The sequence below is a fragment of the Drosophila tropicalis genome, unplaced genomic scaffold, assembly GCF_018151085.1.
Source record: "Drosophila tropicalis isolate 14030-0801.00 unplaced genomic scaffold, ASM1815108v1 contig_158, whole genome shotgun sequence".
In the NCBI taxonomy this organism is placed as follows: domain Eukaryota; kingdom Metazoa; phylum Arthropoda; class Insecta; order Diptera; family Drosophilidae; genus Drosophila; species Drosophila tropicalis.
The window spans coordinates 4,130,477-4,155,276 of NW_027172602.1; the positions used below are offsets into that span (position 1 = coordinate 4,130,477).

At 36.4% G+C, this 24,800-nt stretch overlaps 1 protein-coding gene and 1 long non-coding RNA gene across 6 annotated transcripts in view; one reads left to right on the forward strand and one right to left on the reverse strand.

Annotated features, from left to right (window-relative positions):
* The window catches only part of LOC137587460 (uncharacterized), a 104,329-nt gene extending 86,259 nt beyond the window's left edge, over positions 1-18,070 (reverse strand). For all 4 annotated transcript variants that reach the window (XR_011033932.1, XR_011033929.1, XR_011033930.1 and 1 more), the window contains exon 1: positions 17,693-18,070. This is a non-coding gene — a long non-coding RNA (uncharacterized lncRNA). The remainder of the gene's footprint in view (positions 1-17,692) is intronic.
* On the forward strand, positions 1,148-24,165 carry ovo (transcriptional regulator ovo). 2 transcript variants are annotated; one of them, XM_068303873.1, is made up of 5 exons: positions 1,148-1,166; positions 18,630-20,297; positions 20,505-22,156; positions 22,699-23,418; positions 23,650-24,165. In XM_068303873.1, exons 2-5 carry the CDS (start codon positions 19,280-19,282, stop codon positions 23,833-23,835), a joined length of 3,576 nt encoding a protein of 1,191 aa, XP_068159974.1. In that variant the 5' UTR covers positions 1,148-1,166; positions 18,630-19,279; the 3' UTR covers positions 23,836-24,165. The 2 variants fall into 2 exon arrangements, with proteins under 2 accessions (XP_068159974.1, XP_068159973.1); XM_068303872.1 differs by lacking the exon at positions 1,148-1,166 and having other exon boundaries at positions 18,630-22,156.
* Positions 24,166-24,800: the final 635 nt, after the last annotated feature.

A 24,800-nucleotide genomic window follows, 5' to 3' on the forward strand; every position in this document is an offset into this window, starting at 1 on the left:
GAGTTCAATTCAATACAAAAAAAAGAAACAAGAAAAAAAACACAGACAAAACTTAATTCAAGATCCGCGTTCTAATCAAAAAGAAAGAAAACCAAAAAAAGAGCAACAACAATAGCAATAAAACATAAACGAATGAACTGTGTGTGTGTGTGTGTATGTGTAGTGTGTGTATATTATTACCAAATTTTGGTTATTTTTTTTTTCAAGTTTTGAAAATTTCAAATTTGTGCATAAAATAACGACTTCAGCAAATAACCGTATACTTCCCAAACAAATATATATATACCTATATAATATCATTTTTTTTGCAAGAGTCCAAAAAAAAACGCCAAGGATTACTATGAAGAAACATAAAAAGATGCATTGAGCCTCAGCTCAAAAACGAAAGAAGAAAAAAATTTCAAATAATATAATAGTTACCTTATCTCGACAAGTGTTTGATTTTTTTTTTTTTATTGTATGGTGTTGTGCATAAACTATTTGAAACGACACACACACACTCGGACATATCCACACTTCAGGCAGATAGTTGTTAAAACATATACACACATTTGGATTAGTGTTTTGTTGAAACAAAAAACGAAAAACGAGAAAAAAAGAAACAGATTACAGAAAACACACAGAATAAGAATAACAACTGACCTGTGACCTGTGTGTGGCGGGCAATAGAAACGCGTAGAACGGACACAAACTACATACCAAAATGCCGAAAATCTTTCTCATCAAGAATCGTCTGCATCAGCAGCAGCAACGATTGCTGGAATCACAGAATTTGCTGCAACACAAGAGTCAGGATGATGAACGTTGCCTGGTGCCACCATTGAGTCCGCATAGTAGTGGTGGCAGTGGCAGCGGTGGATCTACAACACCGCCAACACCACCACCACCGTCGGCACCAAGTCAACCTTCGCCCGAACCATTGGGACAGATTCATCATAAAGATGATGAGCAGCATCAGCAGCCACCACCACAACAACAACAACCTTTGAGTTTAACACGCAAACGTTTTCATCATCGTCGACATTATTTTGGTCAATCGCGGCATAATTTCGAGCATGGACAAATTTCAAATCAAAACTCATCCGAATTGGAATTGGGAGTCGGAGTTGGAGTTGGAGTTGGAGTTGGAATTGGAGTCGAAACCAAAACAAGCGAAGTTCAAAATGGTAAGTTGATATATCATGACTTTGTTGACACTTTGAGGCCTTTTAAATCCTATTGTTTAGAAATGGAAATAGGTTTACCTTCTTGTCATCAAAATAGCTTTTCTTCTCCCCCCTCCCCCAAACAGTTTGGTTTATTTCATTTTGCGATTCTTAACTTTGACTATCTAATTACAAAGACTTTAATTTCAATTTTAATTAAGAAAATCATTCAATTTGGTTTGTATTTGGTTAGAATTTCGTAATTTGAAAGATTCGTTATTCAATTTTCTATTATGTCTTTGTTTTGACACTTCCTTTTTGCCATAAAAAAACGAACTAAAACATTATAAAAATCCCCACTTGGTACTTATATTATTCTGTATTTTTTTGTTTCTATTTAACCTCTCCCTGTTAAAAAAAAAAAACAAAGTTAGTTCTATTTCGAAGCGAAACCTATTTTGTTTGTTTTTTTTTTTTATTTCATTAAAAACATCAATCACTTTCATTGAATTTCGTAAGCGTTGCCAAAACCAAAAGCAACACCAACAAGCAACAGTAACAACAAGAACAACGAACAACTCCTCCTCGATTCTATTTTAGTTTTCAGTTCTCGTTTCTTTTCCTCGCTGTCTTATATAATCGCTCAGCATGCTTATTAAGTCATTTTTTGTTTTTTTTAGCTTTTTTTTTTTTTTTTGATTTAGGCGGCAGTCCGTCTGATCAGATTTCACTGATCAGTATAAGTTGTATGAGAAGGGGAGCGGGAGAGGGAGCTGGTGGAAGGGCAGGCGGCAGTCTTAAGCATATTAATTAATTTTCAATAAATTATATATTGAGAACTTTCTTTCGAAAGAGTTGAAAGTGAATTTTTTCCTTATTTTTTGAGTCAATCTTTGGGTCATTTTTAGCTTCTGGTTTGTTTTTTTTTTTGTTTAGAATTCTCTAGCACAAGTTTGTTGCCTAAGTCTTTTGTTTTTACATAGCGTCTGTCTTTAACTGCCCTTTGTCTTTTCGCATTATAATTATATGGAGACAGAGCAAAAGAAAGACTCATAAGCATGAGATCCGGTGAGGGGCACAATACTGTGTCAAGGGGGGTCGGCGGCTATAGAATCCATCTCCATTTTCTGTCATGGCTGCGAAATAATTATAGTTATGGTATGCCTTTAAATTGTCTCGTCGTAACTTTTCGCTATATATCTAAGCAATAGCCATTTGAATGATCTATTAAAAACACTTCCGCTAATACATATATTCACGGATATTAAGGCAAGGGAATTGATTAATATACTTTGGAGGGCCACAAAGGGTCGTCAAGAGGAAATATTAACCATAGTTGGGCACAAATTGAATATCCGTTTTGCATATCTCATTGAAAATTGTATAGTCCTCAGAATATTCTTTTAGTTGATGTTCTAACTAACTTAGTATATATAAATATGACTGGTAGGGAAACGTTTATTGGTGTTTTTGTTTTATGGTCGGTTTCTTTATTAACTGGTTATTAAATGATGCTAGCACACATATGTTTTTAGTAATAGTAAGTACATATTCTCGAGTAGTTAATAAGTATATAGCCTATATGATCCTTCATTATTTTGGCAATTAAAAATATGCTGCTAGAGTTTTGCTTTGGCTGTTAATTCTTCATTGGCAGAAAACTATTCGAAATAGTTATTTAATTTTTTTTTTGCTTCACTTTTAGAGGTCTTTTTTAAGGCTTACGGTTTGTGGCTGGCGTCAAAGCCTGCCCATGGCCAAGAACTTCACTTTACTGCACACTTGAGCGCACACACACAGACAGAGACAGCGACAGCGACATAGACGGAGAGACTTACAGATACAAGCAAAGCGGAGTTGCTTACCAAGTTAACTCTTTTTTGAGCTTGGCTAGCAATGGCGCAAAACAAAAAAGAAAAAAAGGAGAATTATATAACTAAAACCAAGTACAAGTAACATGTACTAAAAGCCACAAGCCACTAGACATAGGTTCTTGGCTAAAGCAAAAGTACACCAGCCAAACAACAACAAGAAGTGGTAGAAACTGACGATGACGACGATCATGATAATGATGATGATGATGATGATGATGATGATGATGAGAGACGATAGTCAGGAAGGTAGGTTGGCTCTAGCTAGGCAAAAGAACTTGCAGACTCCAACCATTGAATGGAAGAGAAAAAAGAAGTACATAAGACCACAAGAAGTAGAAGGGGAAGTAGTAGAAGTAGAAGAAGCAACAGAAGAGAAGTTGACTTTGGGCGTTGTTGGGAACTTGGAACTTTGGGGCTGGCATGGCATGGCCTGTCTTGGCCTGGCTGGGCTGGCATTTGGCCTAAGCAAAGTCAAGGCAACAACTGAGAAAAAAAAAAAGTTGTAGAACCAGTACAAAAAGAAAAAAATACACCGAGAGGAAAACGATGATGATAATGGTGGGCAAGGGCATGATATTATATATTGAGGATGAAAATGAGGATAAAGTGGATATAAAATAAAAGTAAGCAAAGGAAATCAAGCACTTACAAGCTAAGAAAATTCTAGCAAGTCTGATAGAAACTATTCCTAGAATACATAATAAAAAACATCTGCTCTATGGCAATATTTGTATGTTTATTGATACCCGTATTATTATTATTTTTTATATGTTTTTGGCCAACTTCCTGTTGATCAGTTATCTTCTGTTATTTTCTTGGGCCATTTCTTTCATCCCCTGAAGTTCTTTCTTTTTAAGTAAAAGTTCATAAATTTGGAAAAGAAAAAGGAAACCCATTGATAAACCATCATCGTCATCGTCTTCAATGTGAACGTCATGCAAATTGTGCAGCTGTTAGAACTAAATGAAAGAAAAATTCTGCTAAATTCTGCAAGTTGTGCAAGTTTTGCAATTGCTCGGGCAGTTTACGCAGATGTTACAACATTTAAAAAACAAACAAACAGCGAAACACTTTGTGTTTCGTTAACCGGAAGTTAGCGAAAGGTTTTGGCCCCTCGTCTTCATTTGTTGTTGTTGTTTCTTTTTTTTTTTTTTCTTCTTGTCTTGTAGTTACATATTTCTTCTCTACTTATGCGGTTGAGTTCAGCGACCTGCATATAGTCAGTTGTTTTTGTTGTTGTTGATGTTGCTGATGTTGATCTTGGCAAAAGCAAAAGTAAATGGTCAATAAAAGTCCAACAACAATTGACTTAAATGATGGGGTAAATGATGCAAGGTTTACTTAAGTTGAATTTACAGCATTGAAGATAATCGACTTGCAGATATCTTACCACCCATCTTTCAGTCGGCCCTCTTTTGTTCCATTTACACACATCATTAAGACGCCAAAAACTCGAAAAAAACATTCTAGAAATATTTACATTAACCTCATTCAGAAAAATGTATTTAGTATTTTCCTCATAAGAAGACAAGAAACAGGTGAAGTAAGCACCCAAATTCGTAGGTCAAATGATTTTCCCAAAACGTGACACCTCACAGACACCCTTAAGACAATGTCAAATAGAATTTTCACCAAATTATAGGTCAAAGAATTTGGAAGCATTTTGATAAACTAAGGGTAAGAATTGATCAATTCTCGATCGATGTTTTGAGTTCCTTATACTTAATACTAAAACTTTGGTTCAATCTATTGGTTAAGTTGCACATGATTTGAATTTGGAAGTTTTTTTCTGTCGAATCGCAAGTATTTTACTATGTCCTTCTCGATCCCTCTCTTTCTCTAAGGCTGTCTTTCTGTTGGCATTAGTTTTTACCTGCAGACAGGGGAAATGAAGGAAGAGGGGGAATAAAATAACAACTGATAACTGAACAATGCAGTTGAACATTTAATGGTCTACCTGTAGCCCAAGGACCATGCCTTCTCGCTCTCGCTTTCCAACTATAAACTCTCTTCCTCTTTCTCCCTTGCTCTCTCCTATCTAAGCAATAAAAGAATTCAAACAAAAAAGGCAACAACTACAGCAACAACAACAAAATGGAAAGATATTTGACAATCAGAAAAGTGGAAACGAAAAAAGGGCAAAAATCATAATAAGAGAATCCTGCAAATACGCAGATTGCCTGGAAGAGTGAGAGAGAGAAAAGAGAAGAAAAAGAGAAAGGGAAAGAGAGAATGATAAAATTCAAAGCCGAGATTTATTTGTGCAGTGAATCGACAACAAAAAGACGTTAAGGCAAAAATAAAAAGAAGAAGAAGAAGCAGCAACAGAACAAAAATAATAAGAAACAGGTCTCAAGTGCTTCTTCTACCTCGCCGTCGACGTCGTCTCCTACCACCTCCATCCACCTTCTCCTTCTCCTACACATCTTCCTCTATATCTGCCTCTTGTGTTTCTCTGCTTCTGCTTCGGTCGACTGCGCCCGCGCTTCAACATCGAACCGTATAGGAACCCCGATGGAACGTATACTATAAGAATAAAGAATACATTTTATGTGTATTTGAAAAGAACAAAAAAAAAGGAAGCGGGTTCGGGTTTTCTTTTCTCTTTCTCTCTCTCTCTCTCGGTCTCTCCTTCTCTGTTGTTGTTTTTTTTTTTTGTTTTGCCTTTTTGGTATGCAGTTGGGGCAAAATACCTGGCCAGGGGCCTCATTGCCTGACTTTGGAATCGGGAGAGACACCGTCTTTGGCCCAGCCCTGCATTATAATGATGATCATGAAGATGATGATGATGATGATGATGCGTAAGGTGTGTATGTGTATCTCTTTCTATCTCTCCTTTGCCTTTTTCTCTTGCTAGCCTTCTCAATTGGGATAAAACTGGCAAATTACAATTATCCTATTCCTTTTGAATTAGAAAAAATAACGATTTTGAAACTTAATATCAATAAAGTCCATTCATCACATTACATATAAACTAATTACAAAATCATCTGTGCTGAGAAGTATTTCAATAGATAACAAATCGGATTCTTTTCGATTTAATAATTAAATCTTTTAGTTGTTAAACATCATTCACTTTGTATTTCATATTTTCAACGGGCATTTTTTGGTTGTGTTTTTTGGCAAGAATTTTCAGTGTCAATAACTTGTAAATGGTTTTGACTGGGCACAAGCTGCCGCAACAGCATCAGCATGAGTATTTCTCATATTATTAATAATATTATATATATAAATATATATACATATATTTAAAGGAAACTTGTTTCAATTTGCATTGTATTTGTTGCGTTTCAAACACGTTTCAACATTTGTCATCATCATGATCGCCAATAACAACAATAACAACAACAATTAGCAGCTGTTTTAACGGCATAGAACTTGTTTTTGTACGCAAAAACAAAAATAAAAACAGTTAACTGTTTTTTTTATAAACATATAAATATATATGTATGTAGGTATGTATTTGTGTATATATTGCTTTTGATTTGAAGACGAACAAGTTTCGATTTGATTTCTTGTTTTTGTTTTCTTTGCCCAAAAATAAACATCAACTTTTTGAGAATGTCTGTTGTATATGTCAGTGTGTGTGTGTGTGTGTGTGTGTGTGTGTGTGTGTGAATTTTAAGGTGTGTAAAATTCTGAAATGGCGATTTATGCATTGCAATCTCAAGTTTAAACATTTTTTTACAACGCACAAATTCGAAATAATTCGAAACTACTATTTACATACTAAGTGAAAGCAATTGTGACTTTAGTCTATGTTTTGTAATCTCTAGTTAATACAAAAACAAAATTTTGAAACGATTTTTCGATTTCAAAGTAAAAGTTCTTATTAAAACTTTGTCTAACTAACTAACCAAATAAATAGTATGAAATCCTCTCCTTGATTTATGGCCTCATTTTACATTATTATTAACTAAATATTTATTCTAGTTAGCTTAGTTGCACAAACGTACATAGTCAGTTATTAAATTAGTTACATTGTTTTTAGCATGCAAGGTTTAGTTTTGCTTTTCTTTTTTCAAGTGTGCGAAATGTTTGTTGTTGTTTTGTTTGTTTGTTTGTTATTCAAAATGCAAATTATTTTGTTTAAATGGCCATTTAAATGAATTAAGTTTTTGAGTTAACAATTTATAAGCTCCTCTTACGTTTTTAACATGTTAATGTTTATTTATTGTATGTTAAACAGTTTCCGGTTACACACCCAATGAACAAATCAAAAAAAAAAAAAATTACTTACAATTACAAAATATTTCAGTAAAGCTATCAAGAACAACAAGTGTTTTGTAATGATATCCTGTATTAACATTAATATAGGCACATGTTTGGGCTTAAATCACATTTAATTGGCAATAGAATCTTCCCGTAAAACTGATTTAAGAAAAGCTTTAAAATTTAATTAAATTTAATTAAAAATTAAAATTCTGTAAACTGAATTGATTTAGAAATGAATTAGAATTCTTGACAAAGGATTTGTTTTTTTTTTTTTTTGCAAATCTTCATTAGAAATAAGAGTAGAAGGAGGCAAGAACAACAACAACAAAACATGTGATTTAACTAAAATAATTTGCTTTAGCTTTAGCCCCACCCAATAGACACTTTACCCTTCGTCGTCCCACCTGACTAAATGCATGATGACCCCCAAACAACAGCAAATAGTGAACAAAAATTTAATGACAATATTACACAGAGCGAGAGTAACAGAGAGAGAGAGAGCAAGAGACAGAGAAAGATAGAGACCGTGAGGCACAGTTGCATATATCAGAGACATGCCTACTACATACTTATGTATATGTATGCCTATATATATATACTTACATATATACTATATGTATATACATATGCTTTTCAGGTCAGGGTTGACTTGTGACTGACTAAATGAATGAATGACTGCATGAATGCGCTGCCGCCAACTGTTTCTGTGCATAAGTATGTGTATCTGTGTGTGTGTGTGTGCACGACTAACTAAAACATTGACAACTTGTACTATATAATCACAATGCATGCGATGACGATGACGACGACAACGACGACGACCCAGTCGCCTTACCCAGCATCTCAAAAATGCGTTAAACATTGCACATTGCTGATGTTGCTGCTGCTGCACCTCTGAACTGGTTTTTTTTTTTTTTTTTTTTTTGGGTTTTGTGGTCTGAGCCAACGGGCAACTTCGTTAGGCTGGCATTGTCTTTATTAGGGTTTTTTGTTGTTGTTTTTATTAACATTTTTTTGGCAACTTTTCTTCTCTTGTCGCTTCCATTTTTCTGCTCTTGACCAATACCCAAAAAAAACGAAATTTTTTTGTGTGGTCGATAGCATTTGAAAATTGTGCAATTTTTTTTTTAATCACTATTGATCAATTCCCATTATAGTTTGACCTATGAAATTCATTTGCATAAAATGTTTATTTGAAATGTATATATTTTGATGTGTAGAAAGAGTTGAAAAAAGAAGAGGGGGAAATGGCAAACTGAACTAGTTCATCCATGGAGCATCTGCAAGAGATTTTCAACATTTTAACTGTTATTGTCTCCCTCTATTAGTCTCTCGCTGTTTGTGTTTATTTGATTTGTCACCACATTCATTTCTTTCAATATCAATATCAAGTTCGTTGCCTAAGTCTTTTGTTTGTCAAGTGAAATTGCCAATAGCAAGAAACGTTTAAATTGTTGGAGCTAAAAGAGGGTGGAGATAACAGCAATAACAACTATAAATAAGAGCCGAGTAATAAACACATACACACACACACACACCCGCAGAGAAAAAATGACAGACAGACAGACAGACCGACAGTGGGACACACATGAAATTGAGTAAAAAAAAAAAAAAAAAAATCTACCGGTTTTCAAGGTTAGGCTGCTTTAACTGTATTAACACCGGGCCCGCAATCACAGCAGCAGCAGCAACAAAAAGTTACGTCATACACAGCAGCAGCAGCAGCAGCCCAACTACAACAACAACAACAACAGGCAGTCAGTCAGTCACTCACTCTTCTTGCGGTTTTGGCTCATTTCATTTTTTTTTTTTTTTTTGAATAACTGATAAAAACACAGCAACAACATTAAGTTATAACAATTTTCCGCCTAATTTCATATTTGTAACGAAGATGACACAAACACCAAAGACAGCAACAACATACAGAGTCATATATACATATATATATGTATATGTATGTATGTATGTTGTAAGTGGGTGTTTCTTGTTATCGTCTTTGTTGATGTTGTTGTCGTTGCTATTGTAATAATCTGTAATATGTAAAATATATGTGTGTGGTAATCATATTTCTTCGATTTTTGGTTTAAGCTTCATTCATCAATATTTGTTTGGTTTTACAGTTAAAAATATGTATATACAAAAATCCACACATTTGGCAACAAAAATGAGAGCAAGTTTGCTCATCATTATTGATTTTTTTTCGCATGTTGTAATCATTTTATCACTCTCTCTCTCTCTCCCTGTCTGGCTTTTTGGGTAACGGTTGAGAAGGTCAACCAGATGCGGTTTTTAATTTACATCCATAAGCTGGCAGCAACAGGGTTAACAAATCATCTGACAAATGCCTCATAAATGCAAAATCAATTGGGATAGATGAAAAATTAGAAGGGGAATAACTTTTTGGGGGGAGTAGACAAAAATCGAATTGCCTTAATTTGTAATCAATATGACGACAGATTTTGAGACTTGCATTGCTCAATTTGTTAGCAACAACAATTATACTGATGTACAATATACATTTGTATGTAGATGGCGAGGCCGACACTAAACAAAAGTGCAACAAACTGTTTAACAAAAAGATGAAAAACAAAAATGCCGAAACGAAATCTAGTTACAATATGGGCAAAGTTTTAACGCAATTGCGTTAAATGATTTCTATGGCATATAGAAGTGGCCAAAGGCACGAGGGGTTGTGGTAAGGGGATGAGTAGAAGGCCCGTTGTAAAATGTTAATGAGTTATGCACGATTTGTGAGCAAATCGGTTTACCAATGTAAAGTATACACTATATATGTATATAGATATACGTTCTATGGTATTGAGGTAGGCATGGTAATGGTAATGGGCATGGGCATGGGCATAACACAATTCTTTAGGATTTCAATTTTTGTTGTTACAACCAGCATGGCCATCCCCTCCACCTAGCCAAATAGCTTATTGGCTATAATAATTAACACTCTCACATACAGCTATACACAAGATGTGTGTATATGGAAACAGATATTGTAAACCCTGGACAGCCTTCAATGGTTTGTCAGTCAGTCAATCAGTCAGTCATTTATTTTTGTTTGCCTTTTGCAAAGTTGCATTGTATTTTAGTAGCTATTTAGCATGCTTCTTTGTGCAACTCATACACTCACACACATGCAATTGTTGTTGGTTATTATTGTATTTTGCAACTAAATGGCAAACAGCAACAACGACAACAACAACAACGGCAAACAAATTTAGGTCAAACGCATATAATATATTCATTCTAAAAAACGACAGCAAAAAAAAAAAAAAAAGTTTTAGCTAGTGGTCAATGCGGATTCTACACAAAATGTTGACAAACGCATTTACGTTTTTATAGACAATAACAACCACAACGAAAAACTGAAAAAAATACATATTTATACCTAAACTTAGGCCAAAATAATTGAAATCAAAATAAGTTGGAGTTTTGGAAGTGTATAAACACTTCGTTGTACCTACAAAATTTACATACTTTTGACTTTTTTTGTTTTGTTTTTTGTTTTTGACTTTGCTTTAGTTTTGTTTTGTTTTTAGCTAACGGAAATCTATGAGCTTAAACAATACAAAAAACAAAAAAAGTGTGATTGCATATTGCAAATGACAAAATATCACACTCACACACACACAAACACATTTTTAATAATGATAAATAGAAAGAAAAAAAAAACTTGACACTAAAAATTTATAGAGACAAACGTGTCAATCTTAAAAACGTATTACCAAGTGGCACAAAAAAATGATTGAAAAGATCCATCCATGCTGGAAAATATGATTTATACTCAATGTCAGTTTAGACAATAATTTTCTATACTTTTAGTATTTATTTTATGCGAACTATTTTTGAGTAGTTTAAAAATTGAAATATTTACTATTAGAAAAGCTTTTTGTTCTCTTTTAAACAGGCCTAATTACACAAGTTTACACTTAATTTTTATAAGAAAAGCTTTTGCCACATCAATTATTTCTATGTTTTTCAATTCATCTATTTCTGTTAAGCATGTTTTGTTTTGATAGGTAAAAAGTATCGACATTTGAAATATATAAATATTATTTTTTGTCGTTTAAGTATTTTGTGGCAAATATTTAACATTAACCTAGTAAAGCTTAGTTGACACATACATACATGAGTCCACTTGCCTGGTTTACCTTGCACCATCAGTCGAATAGCCCCGTTCCCCTCCCCTACCACCCACTTACCCTCACTTGTCCTGCACTGCGGCAACAATTTTTTTGTTTTTAACTGTTGCTATTGCTGTTAAATGTTTTTTTCTTATTTTTTTATTTATTTTCAAGGTCAAAATTGCAGCGACTAGTTGTTGTTTTGTTTGGTCTTAAAGCATTTGATGAACAAGTGTACAAATGTGTGTGTGTGTGTGTGTTAGCTTATGTGAGATGTGAGATATATTTGTACTCGGTTCGTCATCGTCATCATTATCATCATCAGCCAAAGCCAAATGGCGGCAGAGCGTCTTAAATTGCAAACCACATGCCACCAGCAACACTACCATAACTAACAACAACAACAACAACACAACAACAGCAAACACATGGCATCCATCTACATCTAAATGTATCTATGGACTGGTGGACTGCCATGTGGCTGGCTGAAGCTATGCGTTGTGTTGTGCAGCTGCTAATTACAGTTGTTTGTTGCTGTTTCTGTTGTTGTTGCTGTTCTATGTGTTTCAATTTGTGCAAGTTTATTTTTTATTTCATTTTTTTTTTTTTTTGCTGTTGTATTTGGTATTAATGTCAATGTTAACCTTGCTCTGTTTCAATAGACAACGTTTAATACGCTTACATTGTTTATGAATATATATATATAGGTATAGATATACACCCGCCTTCCCCCACAGCTTCTATCACTCCCCTTGCCTATTAAATTGACATTGAAAAGAAGTCTAGATTTGTACGTATTCGTATAAAAAGTTAATAATTATATTTAGATTAAATTTGCAAGAAAAATATAATACTTTCATCACTCGCAGAGTATAAAGAGTCAATTTGCTTAGAGATAATTCTTTTTCTGTGAATACATCTTATTTAATCATTAAAACTAACCATCTTAATGTTTATTCTTAATATAAATTCAATTTTTAATATCACTAACAAGCCTTAGATGATATTAAAAGTCAATTAACGAAGAACGTCTCGAATCGTCAATTGTGATTGCTTTTAAAATTTGGACTTTCATTTTTTTGATGAAACGTAAGGGCAAAAGAGATTTCTCAATATGAGCCAAGTCATAATAAAGGAAAAAGAAGTCTATGTTTAAACTATTAACTAGGCCTTAACTACACACACACACACACACCCACCCACCCATCCATTTAACTAACTAACTATCTATCTATCTATCCATCCATTCATCCACCTATCTATAAAGCCCATCAGACTTTTGCTTTCGCAAAAAATGATTGCAATGTTAAATAAAAACTAAAATTTAATAGAGCATGAACTGAAACAGCAAAAAAAAAACAACAAGCAAGCTTACAAAATGACACAGACTCAGTTGAATGAGACAAAACACATATAGACAGAGATAGAGAGAAAAAGAGAGAAAGAGAGAGATGGAGAGAGTACATAATAAAATTAAATGATATGGTAATATATGCCAGAGAGCAAAGTGTCAGCGATTAGCTGACAGCTAATCAATTGTTATGTTAGCAGTTTCTTCTACTGCTTCATGACAAGTGTGTGTGTGTGTGTGTGTCTGTTGTTCTTTCTTTCAAATGTGCAAATGTCCTTCCTTCTATCAAAGAAGAACGGATACACACACGCAAACAGACAGACAGACCGACAGACAGATACACCTTGTTCATATGAACCAGATGCTTTTTAACCCAACCAGACAGAGTGAGTGAGAGAGAGAACCCTTGTCAAAGTTTTTGTTTCTTTGTGTTTGCATGATTTTGGCCAGGATAGAAAGAAGGATACATAGTTGATAAAACAAAAAAAAATGAAAGAAAGGCTTGGGCTTCCTGTTGTTCTGCCGCCGCCAATTTGATGAATGCATCCGTTTGAATGAAAGGAAGGAAGTTGACTCCTAACAGGTGCTTTTTGCCCTCTCCTCTCTCTCTCTAGCTTCAGTCTCTTCCTGCATGCCACATAATTTCATTTCATTTCATTTGTTGACCAAATGACCTAATGCGCCGCCATACAAATTATGTAGTATAGTGTAAAAGCTTAAAACAGACAAAAAAGGGTTCCCTCTTTTTCTTTCCACTCCCTTTTTTGCAATTCTAATTCTACGCTGTTGCTGCTGCTGCTGTTGGCCAAGTGTTGTGCCAAACCCATTTGCAACACGATCCTTGAAAGATCCTTATAATCATCATCTTGATCACCATTCTGTTTCCTCTAACTGCCCAAGGGCAGTCTATAAATTTATTGCCTAAGCGTCTGCGTTTAAATGAATTTGTCTCTAACGCCCAATACATTTTGGGGGAAAAACCACACAAAAAAAAAAATAACAAAAAGGGTTTGAACACTTTTTGGTTTTTTTGTTTTTTTTTTTTTTTTTTGGCAGCTGCCGTTGCTGTTTTTGTTGCTGCTGTTGCTCTTATACATATACTGATGATAGTTCGATTTCTAAGGGCCTGGATCCCAAGGTCTTTATTAGCCTCGATTCTCGGGTTTCTCGGGCGCAAACTTTAAAAATGCATTAAGTGCTCTGCAATTAAGTTTATCGATGCTCAAATCTTTCAATCTTGATAAATGATTCGCTTCTACTTCTACTTCTGCCGCTGCCTCTGCTCTGTTGTTGTTTTTGATAAATTATAAATTATAAATGCCGACATGGCTTTTTCGTTTTTTGCCCTTTTTTTGGCTACGTAACTTAATAATTTCGCGTAACTTAATTACTTGTCTTTGGGAATCTGAACAAGTGTCTAGAGGAGGGGGTAAAACGTGTACTTTACTCATTGCTCTTATTTTTAAATTGTTAATTTTTGTATACTCTTTTATTTTTTGGGTCTGCTTTCTTATTGCTTTTACATGAATATTAGTTTAATTTGTATCTTTACGAGAGATATATCCATTAGATAGGGACCTAACTTCAGTTTCCTTGCATACTTTTGGGAGCTCTTCTTTCTATTTCATTTAATCTAGTTTCATGTTTAAGCAATATACTCTCTATGAATTTATATCATTTATAATAACTCAGATACCTGTTGAATATTGAGTTGCATTGTTTAGTTGTTGTTGTTTTTTTTTCGTTTAATTATAAAATTGATATTGAGGTTAATATGCTTAACCATCATCATTATTATCACGATCTGAACAATTTCAATAAACAATATCAAACAAAATGCAATCATATCGATGGCTATGGATCTCACTGTTTGTGTGTGTGTGGAGGGGGAGAGGAATCTACCAACTAATACTTTGGTATCATATGATAATGTAAAGAAGCTAACCAAGCACGAAGTATTTTGGCCTGGTCTTTCCTCCCACCACCATTCATTGTTAGTTGTCTGTATGGGTATAGACTTTATTTGTATATGTGAATAAACCGATATGTATGTATATGGGCAAAGCTAACCGCTTGACGACTCTGCCTCTGTCGTTACTACAAGCGGCGACGTGTTTGGCATTCGCAATTAGACAGAACAGAAGAAGGTATCTATGTATGTATGTATGTATGTGGTCTAAGGGAAGTTAAGAGGGGATTGTGGGGTTAGAGGGGGCCTAGGAAACGGGGGAGTGGGAGTTAGCTTGGTGTGCCGTCATCATCATCATCATCATCATGATTGTTGTAGTCGTGCATGCCAGGAATTTAACATACGATAAGCTGAGAATGCGTTTGGAATTTTGCGTTGTTTCATGCATCTTCCCCTCGACCACACCCCGCCCCAAATACTCCTACATCTATCACTGGCCTGCCTGCCCCTTAATCTAGTCAAATGTACTGTAAAAAAAAAAGTTTAGACTGCCTTGTAGTATCTTTTGAGTAGTTTTCCATGATTTGACAGAAAGTATCGACAAGTGACAACTACAACGCCCACACAGAGGTTTTTTGGTGGATACATCAACAGCTGTTTGGGGAAGGCGTCGTGTAAATTACACAATCACACACTCCCGCATTAACACACACATTGTTGAAAAAATAGAAACAATAATAAAAACCCACAGCTTTTTATATTGCTTAAAATTTCACTCAATTAATACAAAATAGATAATTTAGTAGCACATTAGATCGAACTATATATTCTACAAACTATTTTTCCGGCTTAGATAAGGTAATTACTGTAGAACTTAAATCATTTAGGCATATTATAAGGGAACGACTCGTGTCTCACTGGTTTTAGATCTATTCAAATTGAGCAAATATGAAATTTTATTAGAAACAGAATCGTTTTACGATATACATACCGTACATACAGTTAGACAAAAATGTATTTGTACATGGGAAAAAAAAATTAGAATACTTTTTACATCCACATAAGTTTGATAAGGCTTTTGATGTACATACGTGTAATCCTTTTAAATTGAGATACATTTTCACTCTATACGTGTTTGAAATCATTCTTGACAAACTGTATACATACATATGTACATATGTACATACCCATCCGAAGAGAAGGCGTAAAAAATGTATTACAAATTCTAGACAAGAAACTTCTATACAACGTTCGATAGTTCTGTCAGTCACATTTACATACTACACCTATGTATGTATGTATGTATGTATTTACGTACATACATACATATACATACATATGTACATATAGAGACAGGCAATCTTGGGTTGGTTTGGTTTTTTGTTTTTGATATTTGTTGTCAATTTTGCGACGCATTTCGCGCTAGACGAAATAGAGGGAGCAGTCATGGTTTCCCCATTTCTCCCCTCTTCCCTTCTCTACATGATGATAAAACTCAGGTTGGCATATTTTAAAAGTTCAACGCACACAGCGGGCAGCAAAAACAATAACAACAACAACAGCATTAACACTAGCAAAGAAAATCCAATGAAATGTTTTGCAAAATAAAACAAAAAGTACCGGAAACTAAAACTAACTAACCGACACGGCATATGCCCTTTGTTTAATTTATAATTACAAATTAACACTACTCATGGGATAAACATACATATTTTTGTATCAGAAAAATTTGAGATTTGGATATGGTAAAATAACTTCTTACTAAACCAATTGCTAAAATTCCAAAAAAGGATTTTTTATCTTAGATAACATTTGTAAGTTCTCAATTGAACTCGTTAACCTTCTTATGCAGGGTACACATTGGTTTTACATCGATGTTTATGCTAAGGATGTACATATGTATGTATGCATGTACGTACGTACATACGTATGTACATTAAACTTAGCAGAAGAAAAAGAGTGAGAAAGGGAGAGAGAGAACAAATAAGAATTGGTCTCTTTAACCTGTATTAGTATAGCCACATTAAGCCGAATATAAAATGTTTTAATTGCTGCTAACTCTCGAGGTCAATGATGGTTGTGGTTTCAATTGAAATTCATTTCCCATTTAATATTTAAGTATGTATGTATGCATGTACATACATATGTATGTATGTATGCTTGTAATTATAAGGCATTTTCGCCTTGACCTTAACACAATAAAATAAATTACAATTACATATGTATGTATGTACATACATACATATGTACATACAATAGCAAATGCAAGCTGCTTTACATTATTAGAACAGTTAAATAATAAAATGTTAAAAGCTGTACATAAGCCAAGGCTGGTTTAACAGTGACAGTTAGAATTAATGACAAATCAAGTCTAAAATTGTAAGTTGCGCATTTGCAGCTGGCTTAGAGTTGCCACCCACACCATATGTGGCTGAGGCTGGAACAGGGTTGCGAAGCTTTGTGCGTGTTTGGCATCTGTAATTACAATGCATTAAAAGCATTAACTAATAAATAAGAAGGGCTTAGCAAATGTTCGCTTCACCCACTCACACATACATAAACACGTTGAGAAAGAAACACATGGTTGGCTAAAAACCTTGATCTTGATCAAAATGAACGTAGCAAACAACAAAAACACATTGAGCTACACACACAAACACACACACATGTACAAACTAACATTGATTACAATTGTTGTTACTGTTGTGGTTGTTGCTATTATTTACTGCACTTGATTTGATTTAAAGCCAAGACAACTTTGTTGTTGCCAAGCTTGTTTTACATACCCTACAATCATAACGTAAAAGGCCATATTAGCTAAAGTTAATCAGATGACAATCTTCACACTACAAGCATGCATAAACATGATCATTGCGTTAAATACTACAATAAAAGTAAATAAGAGTATCTTGAACTAAGGAAATGTTAATGGAATTTATTTTATTTCACTCTTATTAATTGTACACGCCTACTACAGGGTACCTAAAGGTTGATACCCCCTTCAATCAAAGAATTGTTTATGTTTGTGAATTGTTGTTGTTGCTGCTGCTGCTGTTAATACTCACCTTGTCTTTGCCCGTTTTGTCTTTGGCCCACCTCGCACTTGCACTTGCAATTTACAATTTGCAATAATAAACCAAGTAAATTGCACATACATACATACATATGTACATATGTATTTCTTCTTCTTTAACTATAATTAGCGATTGTTTGGTTTGTTTGATTCTTTTTTGGTTTTTTTTTTTTAACTATTCCAAGCGATTTGCTTATTTGAAAAAAAAAAACCGAGCAATTTTAATGAGTGTACATAGCAAATTTATGTCCAGCAAATTTACAATTTAATTCGCCTCAGTTGGACAAGAAATAAACACCAAAATTAAAACACTAAACACTAAAACCATAAGAACGCGTAACTTTTAAAAGTTTACGAGAAATATGCCAAAAAAAAAGTGGTACGTATGGGTGTGGAAGCTATCTACATATGTACATACATACATACATTACATTTGCATGTACGCTGTACCTTTGTGCATGCTTATGTATGAGTATGGATTAGAACTAAGTGGCAACCCTTTTCAATTACGTTGAAGAGATGAGATAAATATTCATACATAAATACGTGAAGATATTACTCACACATGCATAGTTACATATGTATGTATGTATATTTGGTGTGTTATATGTGTGTATGTCTACCTACATGCACTTGCACAAAAAAAGTCTAAAACGAAATCGAGATGAAAGCAAAGACGAAAGAGATCTATTTCGATCTTCCTTTTTGCGTTGCCGCTTTACAGTTAGGATTCAATTGTCGTGGCGAACGCATCTAATTCTTATTTTCGATTTCCCAAAAATTTCTCGAAAGTTCCGTTGCAGAATGTAAAAAAGGAAAAAAAAATTTATTTAAACGGATTAGAAAAAGATTGTATTTTGAATGGCTTATTTGTCTTGTGATATTTAATTCATAAATTTCTAATTTTTGGTTTTTTCTCTTTTTTGCAGAAAATCTCGATTGCCTGAGACCGGTAGAGTTATTGCAGCGTTTAAGCTGTAGCACCACAACCAATCCAAATCACAACCCCACCAATACAAACACCATCAGAGCCACAACACCACCATTAACAGCTACAACAACAACAACAACACCCACCACAACCACCACTTCCCCCGCATTAGCCTTAAAAGACTGCGAACAAAATTCGCCCATACCAACAGCAACAACAACAGCAATACCAAAGGAGCCGACGTTAAAGCCAACGCCAGCGTCAACGCCGCAGCCTCAGCCCCTCGACGAAAGCGGCAACGAAGCCACAGCAGCGACAGCAACACGAAGCGTAGATGAAGACGAGCACGAAAAGAAGCGAACAACAGAATCACCGAGAGTAAAGGAACACCACAACGAAGAAGAAGAAGAAGACGATACTGAAGTTGATGTAGGTATTGAGACGACGACAACAACTGTGCGTCCACGTTATGTGCTGACCCAAGCGCAACGTAAAGAATATCCACAAGATCAACAGCAGCCACAGAATCTCTCAGCCTACAAGGATACCGATAGCGACTCTGATTCGGATGATGATTCCGATGATGGCTGCAAATTAATTGTGGACGAGAAGCCATTGCTTCCTGTAGATAAACCATTGTCCCTGCGCATGCGCAGCACACCACCTCCTGCCGAAACACGTCCAAGTCCGCCACCTCCACGCGAACCCACCCCCATTCAAGCTGCCCCACCCGTCCGTTGCAGTGTAATACAGCGGGCTCCACAGGCTGTTGCATCCTCCTCTGCCGCGTCGTCTTTGGCCGTAGTCGAACCGCCACTAGACTTGCCGCCTCTACGTAGAGGCGGTGGCGTACAGCTGCCATTGAGCTCACTTGATCTTGATCAGCTGGGACCAGAGCAACAGGAGCCCATCGATTATCACGTACCCAAGCGTCGCAGTTCCACCTACGACAGTGACGAGGAACTGAACGCCCGTCGTTTGGAGCGTGCCCATCGTGTACGTGAAGCGCGGCGTCGCAGTACAATATTTGCTGCCCGTGTGCTTTTAGCCCAGTCGCAGCAGCGCTTGAATCCGCGCCTGGTGCGCAGTTTACCTGGCATTTTGGCAGCTGCTGCTGGTCACGGTCGGAGCAGCAGTTCGGGTGCAGCCGGTCAGGGTTTTCAATCGTCGGGCTTTGGTAGTGGAAGCGGTTCCAACGGTTCCGGTAGTGGACAAGCCAACGGCGGTGCTGGATCGCCAAGCGGTGGTTTTGGCGGCGCATTGGGCGGCAGCGGTGCCGGCGGCGGGGGCATGGGCGGCGGTCGCGACGGACGCAGTAATTACGGTCCTAATTCACCGCCCACAGGGGCATTGCCACCATTTTACGAGAGCCTCAAGAGCGGGCAACAGCAGCAGAGTAGCAGCACGGCAAACAGCAATAATCAGCACGGATCCGGTGGCAATCATCATCCGTCGCACTTTCAAGGCAATCCCAATTTTCTCATACAGAACGCCGCAGCGGCTGCCTACATAATGTCAGCTGGCGGTGGAGGCGGAGGAGCTGGTGCAGGTGGTGCTGGTGGCCATAATGGTTACATCAATTGCGGAAGTGGTAATGGCTCTGGTGGTGGGTCAGTTGGTGGTGCTGGTACCGGTGGTGGTAACGGCTCCAATTCAAATCTTGATGGTAATAATATTTTGAACTTCGCCTCTGGCCTCAACAGCAGTAATAATTCTAACTATAATGACTCCTCCTCCAATTCCTCCAAATTCCATAATATACATTCAACGCATTCCATGATGGGTTCCGGTCCTGGTTCTGCAACTGGTCCAAATATGCTTGGTAATGGCAATGGCATCGGTGGTCATCCATTTTATGGTGGCAATCCATCAGCCTATGGCATCATATTGAAGGATGAGCCCGATATTGAGTATGATGAGGCGAAAATCGATATTGGTACCTTTGCCCAGAATATCATACAAGCCACAATGGGTAGTTCGGGTCAATTTAATGCCTCCGCCTATGAGGATGCCATTATGTCAGATTTGGCCAGTTCGCAGTGCCCCAATGGTACAGTGGATCCATTGCAGTTTACTGCCACATTGATGCTCAGCTCGCAGACGGATCATTTGCTGGAACAATTATCCGATGCCGTCGATTTGAGTTCATTCCTGCAGCGTAGCTGCGTGGATGACGAGGAATCGGCCACAACGAGTCCCAGGCAGGACTTTGAGCTGGTCTCGACGCCATCGCTGACACCGGATTCGGTTTCGGTGACACCGGTGGAGCAACATTCTGTGAATTCCGCCCAATTGGATGCTCTGCATGAGAATCTGTTGACGCAGTTAACCCATAATATGACACGCGGCGGTAGTAACTCGCAGCAGCAACATGTGTCTCAACAGCAGCAACAACAACATATGGGCCCACAGCAGCAGCATAGCGTACATCAGCAACATGTTAGCCAGCAACAACAACAGCAGCAGCAGCAACATGTCAATCAGCAGCCACCACCTTCATATCAACATGCAACCAGAGGATTGATGATGCAACAGCAGCAGCAACAGCATCACTCGAATTACCCGCAGCATCAGCAGCAGCAATCATCTTTGATCACACAACAACAACAGCAACTGCTTTCCCAGCAACAACAGCAACATCATCAACAGCAACATGCTGCCGCCTACCAGCAACATAATCTCTATCAACAACAGCAGCAGCAACATCAACAACATCACCATCAACAGCAGCAACAACATCATCACTTCCATCAGCAGCAGCAGCAACAGCAGCAACACTCACATCATTCCCATCATGACAATAGCAATCTCTCACTGCCCTCACCAACGGCACATGCCGCGGCTGCCGCTGCAGCAGCTGCTGCTGCCGCCGCTGCGCATTTAACGCGTCCCATGAGTAGCAGCAGCAGTTCGGGCACTAACAGCAGCAGCAGCAATTCGGGTCTATTGGATGCCAATGCAGCAGCTGCTGCAGCAGCCGCTCTTCTGGATACCAAACCGCTCATTCAAAGCGTAAGTGTTACATTTACTCGAGAAGTTGCTCAACAGCAACAAGAAATTCAACAGCAGCAACAATTTCAACAGCAGCACAAAGATGTCAAAATTAAGAAAGAGAAGAAGGATTTTATTGAAATAGTTCCCTTAGATTCTATAATTGTTACACCCAAATCAGAGATTATACAGGAAACTACTAGTGAAGTAACAACAACTACAACGATATCAACAACAACATCAACACTAACAGCAACAGCATCTTCTTCTTCATCATCATCGTCATCGGCAACATCATCTTCGACTTCGCATGGCACAAAACTGAGTCGTCGTGCCAAAGCTGTGGCATATGGTTCCACAACGGTAACAATTATATCCACTCTGATGCCATCAGCTGAGGTGCCAACCACACGGACTGTCCATTGCACCACATTACGTTCATTAGCCACAGCAGCGGCTGCCACAGCGGCAGGTCTCTGTCCGCCATCGCCAACAGTTTCAGTGCTCAATGAGAGCAAAGTATTGCAGCGGCGTGTAAGAACTAAAAATGAGAGAGAAAGAAAATGTTGATTGTTTTCCAATCAGAGTCCATTGTCCTTATTGTTCGATTGTTTGATCCTGACATTGATTTATAGAACAACAACTATTTTTATAATGTTTGCACGGACAAAAGCATAGCCTTCTCATTTGAATGCTTTTTTGTTAAGAAATTCAAACTAACTGATTTTCATCTTTAATTCAATGAATTCTTAACCCTGGCTATGCCCTTGTCCATGAGTAAAGGAATGATTAATATGTAAATATCGTTTCGCATTTCTCAAAGTTATTCGAAATGAAATGTAATTGCAAACGTATTTTAGTTCATTGGGCTATTAATTCCCTTTACAATCTCTGTCAACGATCGACAATCTATATGTTGTTTTTTCTTTTGTAGTTTTTGCTGTTTGTTTAGCTTTCTTATAGTTCTTGTGTTTGTTTTGTGCTCTTGTGTTTGTTAATTGTCTTACCTTTTGTATTTAATAATTTAGTTAACTGTAAACTAACTAATTTTTTTTTGTGTTTTTCTAAAATCTTAGTTGGGTCTACCACCCGATTTACAATTGGAATTTGTGAATGGTGGACATGGCATTAAGAATCCTTTGGCCGTTGAGAATGCCCATGGTGCCCATCACCGTATACGCAATATTGATTGTATTGATGATCTCAAACATGGACACCAGTCATCGCAACATCACCAGCAGCAACAACAGCAACAGCAACAACAATTGTCGCCGCAGCATCAGCACTCCATACAACAGCCACCACAACAACAACAACAATCCTCACTTGCCGTCCAACAACAACAGCAACAGCAGCAGCAACAACAACAACAACAGCAACATAATGGTGGCAGTGGCAGCAATAGCAGCAGCAGTGCCAGCAGCAATGGCAGCATTCATGGCTCAGCCGATGCACTTTGCGGTGCGGGTGGCGGCAATGCCAGCTCTGTTAGCAGCGATGATCCCAACAATAAATTTGTTTGTCGCGTCTGCATGAAAACATTTTCATTGCAACGTCTGCTCAATCGTCACATGAAATGCCATTCGGACATCAAACGTTATTTGTGCACATTCTGCGGCAAGGGTTTCAACGATACCTTCGATTTGAAGCGGCATACACGTACCCATACCGGCGTCCGTCCATATAAGTGTAATCTGTGCGAGAAAAGCTTCACGCAGCGCTGCTCACTGGAATCCCATTGCCAGAAGGTGCACAGTGTGCAGCATCAGTATGCATATAAGGAGCGGCGAGCCAAGGTGAGTGTAGTAATGAGGAAAACTAAACTTCTAGTCAACCAGGGGTTTGAAACAAGTTTCCAATTAAATGCTTTCCAAGCCATATCAGTAATCGAAAACAATTGTTTAATTAGTTTTCATTAGCAACAACAAAATATAACCAGACTCTTCGAGTAAAGAGTAAAACTTTTAACTTAGATTTTTAAACACAAAACTAAAACTTAACTTCTTTGCTCTCTTTCCTTTCTATAGATGTATGTTTGCGAGGAATGTGGTCATACCACCTGTGAACCGGAAGTCCATTATCTGCATCTCAAGGACAATCATCCTTTCTCACCGGCGCTGCTGAAGTTCTATGATAAGCGACATTTCAAATTTACCAATTCGCAGTTTGCCAATAATCTGCTTGGTCAGCTGCCCATGCCTGTGCATAATTAAAATTTTGCATACAACACAATCTCTCTCTTTCTCAATATATATATAAATATATGTATAATCATATAATCGATTTAGTTTTTGTTAAAATAAGTAAATCAAATCATCCTATATTAAGTTTACGCACACACAAACACACCCATTAATCAATAACAACTCATTAGTGACTTTGAAGTTTTTTGAAAACTGCCCAAGGGAAATTTATTTGGAGAGATTATGTTTTGTACATGTATATTTTGCATAGGTTGTAGTTGAATAGTTATATATACATATAAGCAAAACAAAAAAAAAAAAAAAACACATTCCAAAACATTCTAATACAGATCATAGAAATGCGCATTATGTTTAGTTAATTGAATTGAATTGAATTATGTATGATTTTTTTTTTTTTTTTACTCTTCAGCAAATCCATGAATTTTGCTTTATTAGTCAAAAGTTTTTTTTTCTGTTTAACATATATATATATATATATATAACATAATATATATATATATATATATATATAAGGCTTTAAGCAACAAATTATGGAATATATACCTATATATATATATATATATATATATATATATATATATCTTTCAAAAATAGAAAAAGAAATATCATCATGAACAAAAAACGTTGGCATTTATATGAAAGCATTAATAAGCACAAACATATATATGTATGTATATAAATATATATACATCATTTTATTTATATATAAATCTATTAAATATCACACACACATACACACAAAAACAAACATTGTAAAGAGGCATTAAAACAAAAACAAGAAGGAAAAAAACACAATGATGAAACTAATTTACTTAAGGCTTTAGAATATAAGTTCAAAAACATGCAAAAACCTATATAATGTCTTTTCTAATCAAAACAGACTACTTAACACACACATATATATACACACACACACACAGGTGTTTAATAAGTAAAATTTAGTTCTTAAAATATGACCACCTATTGTACTGAAA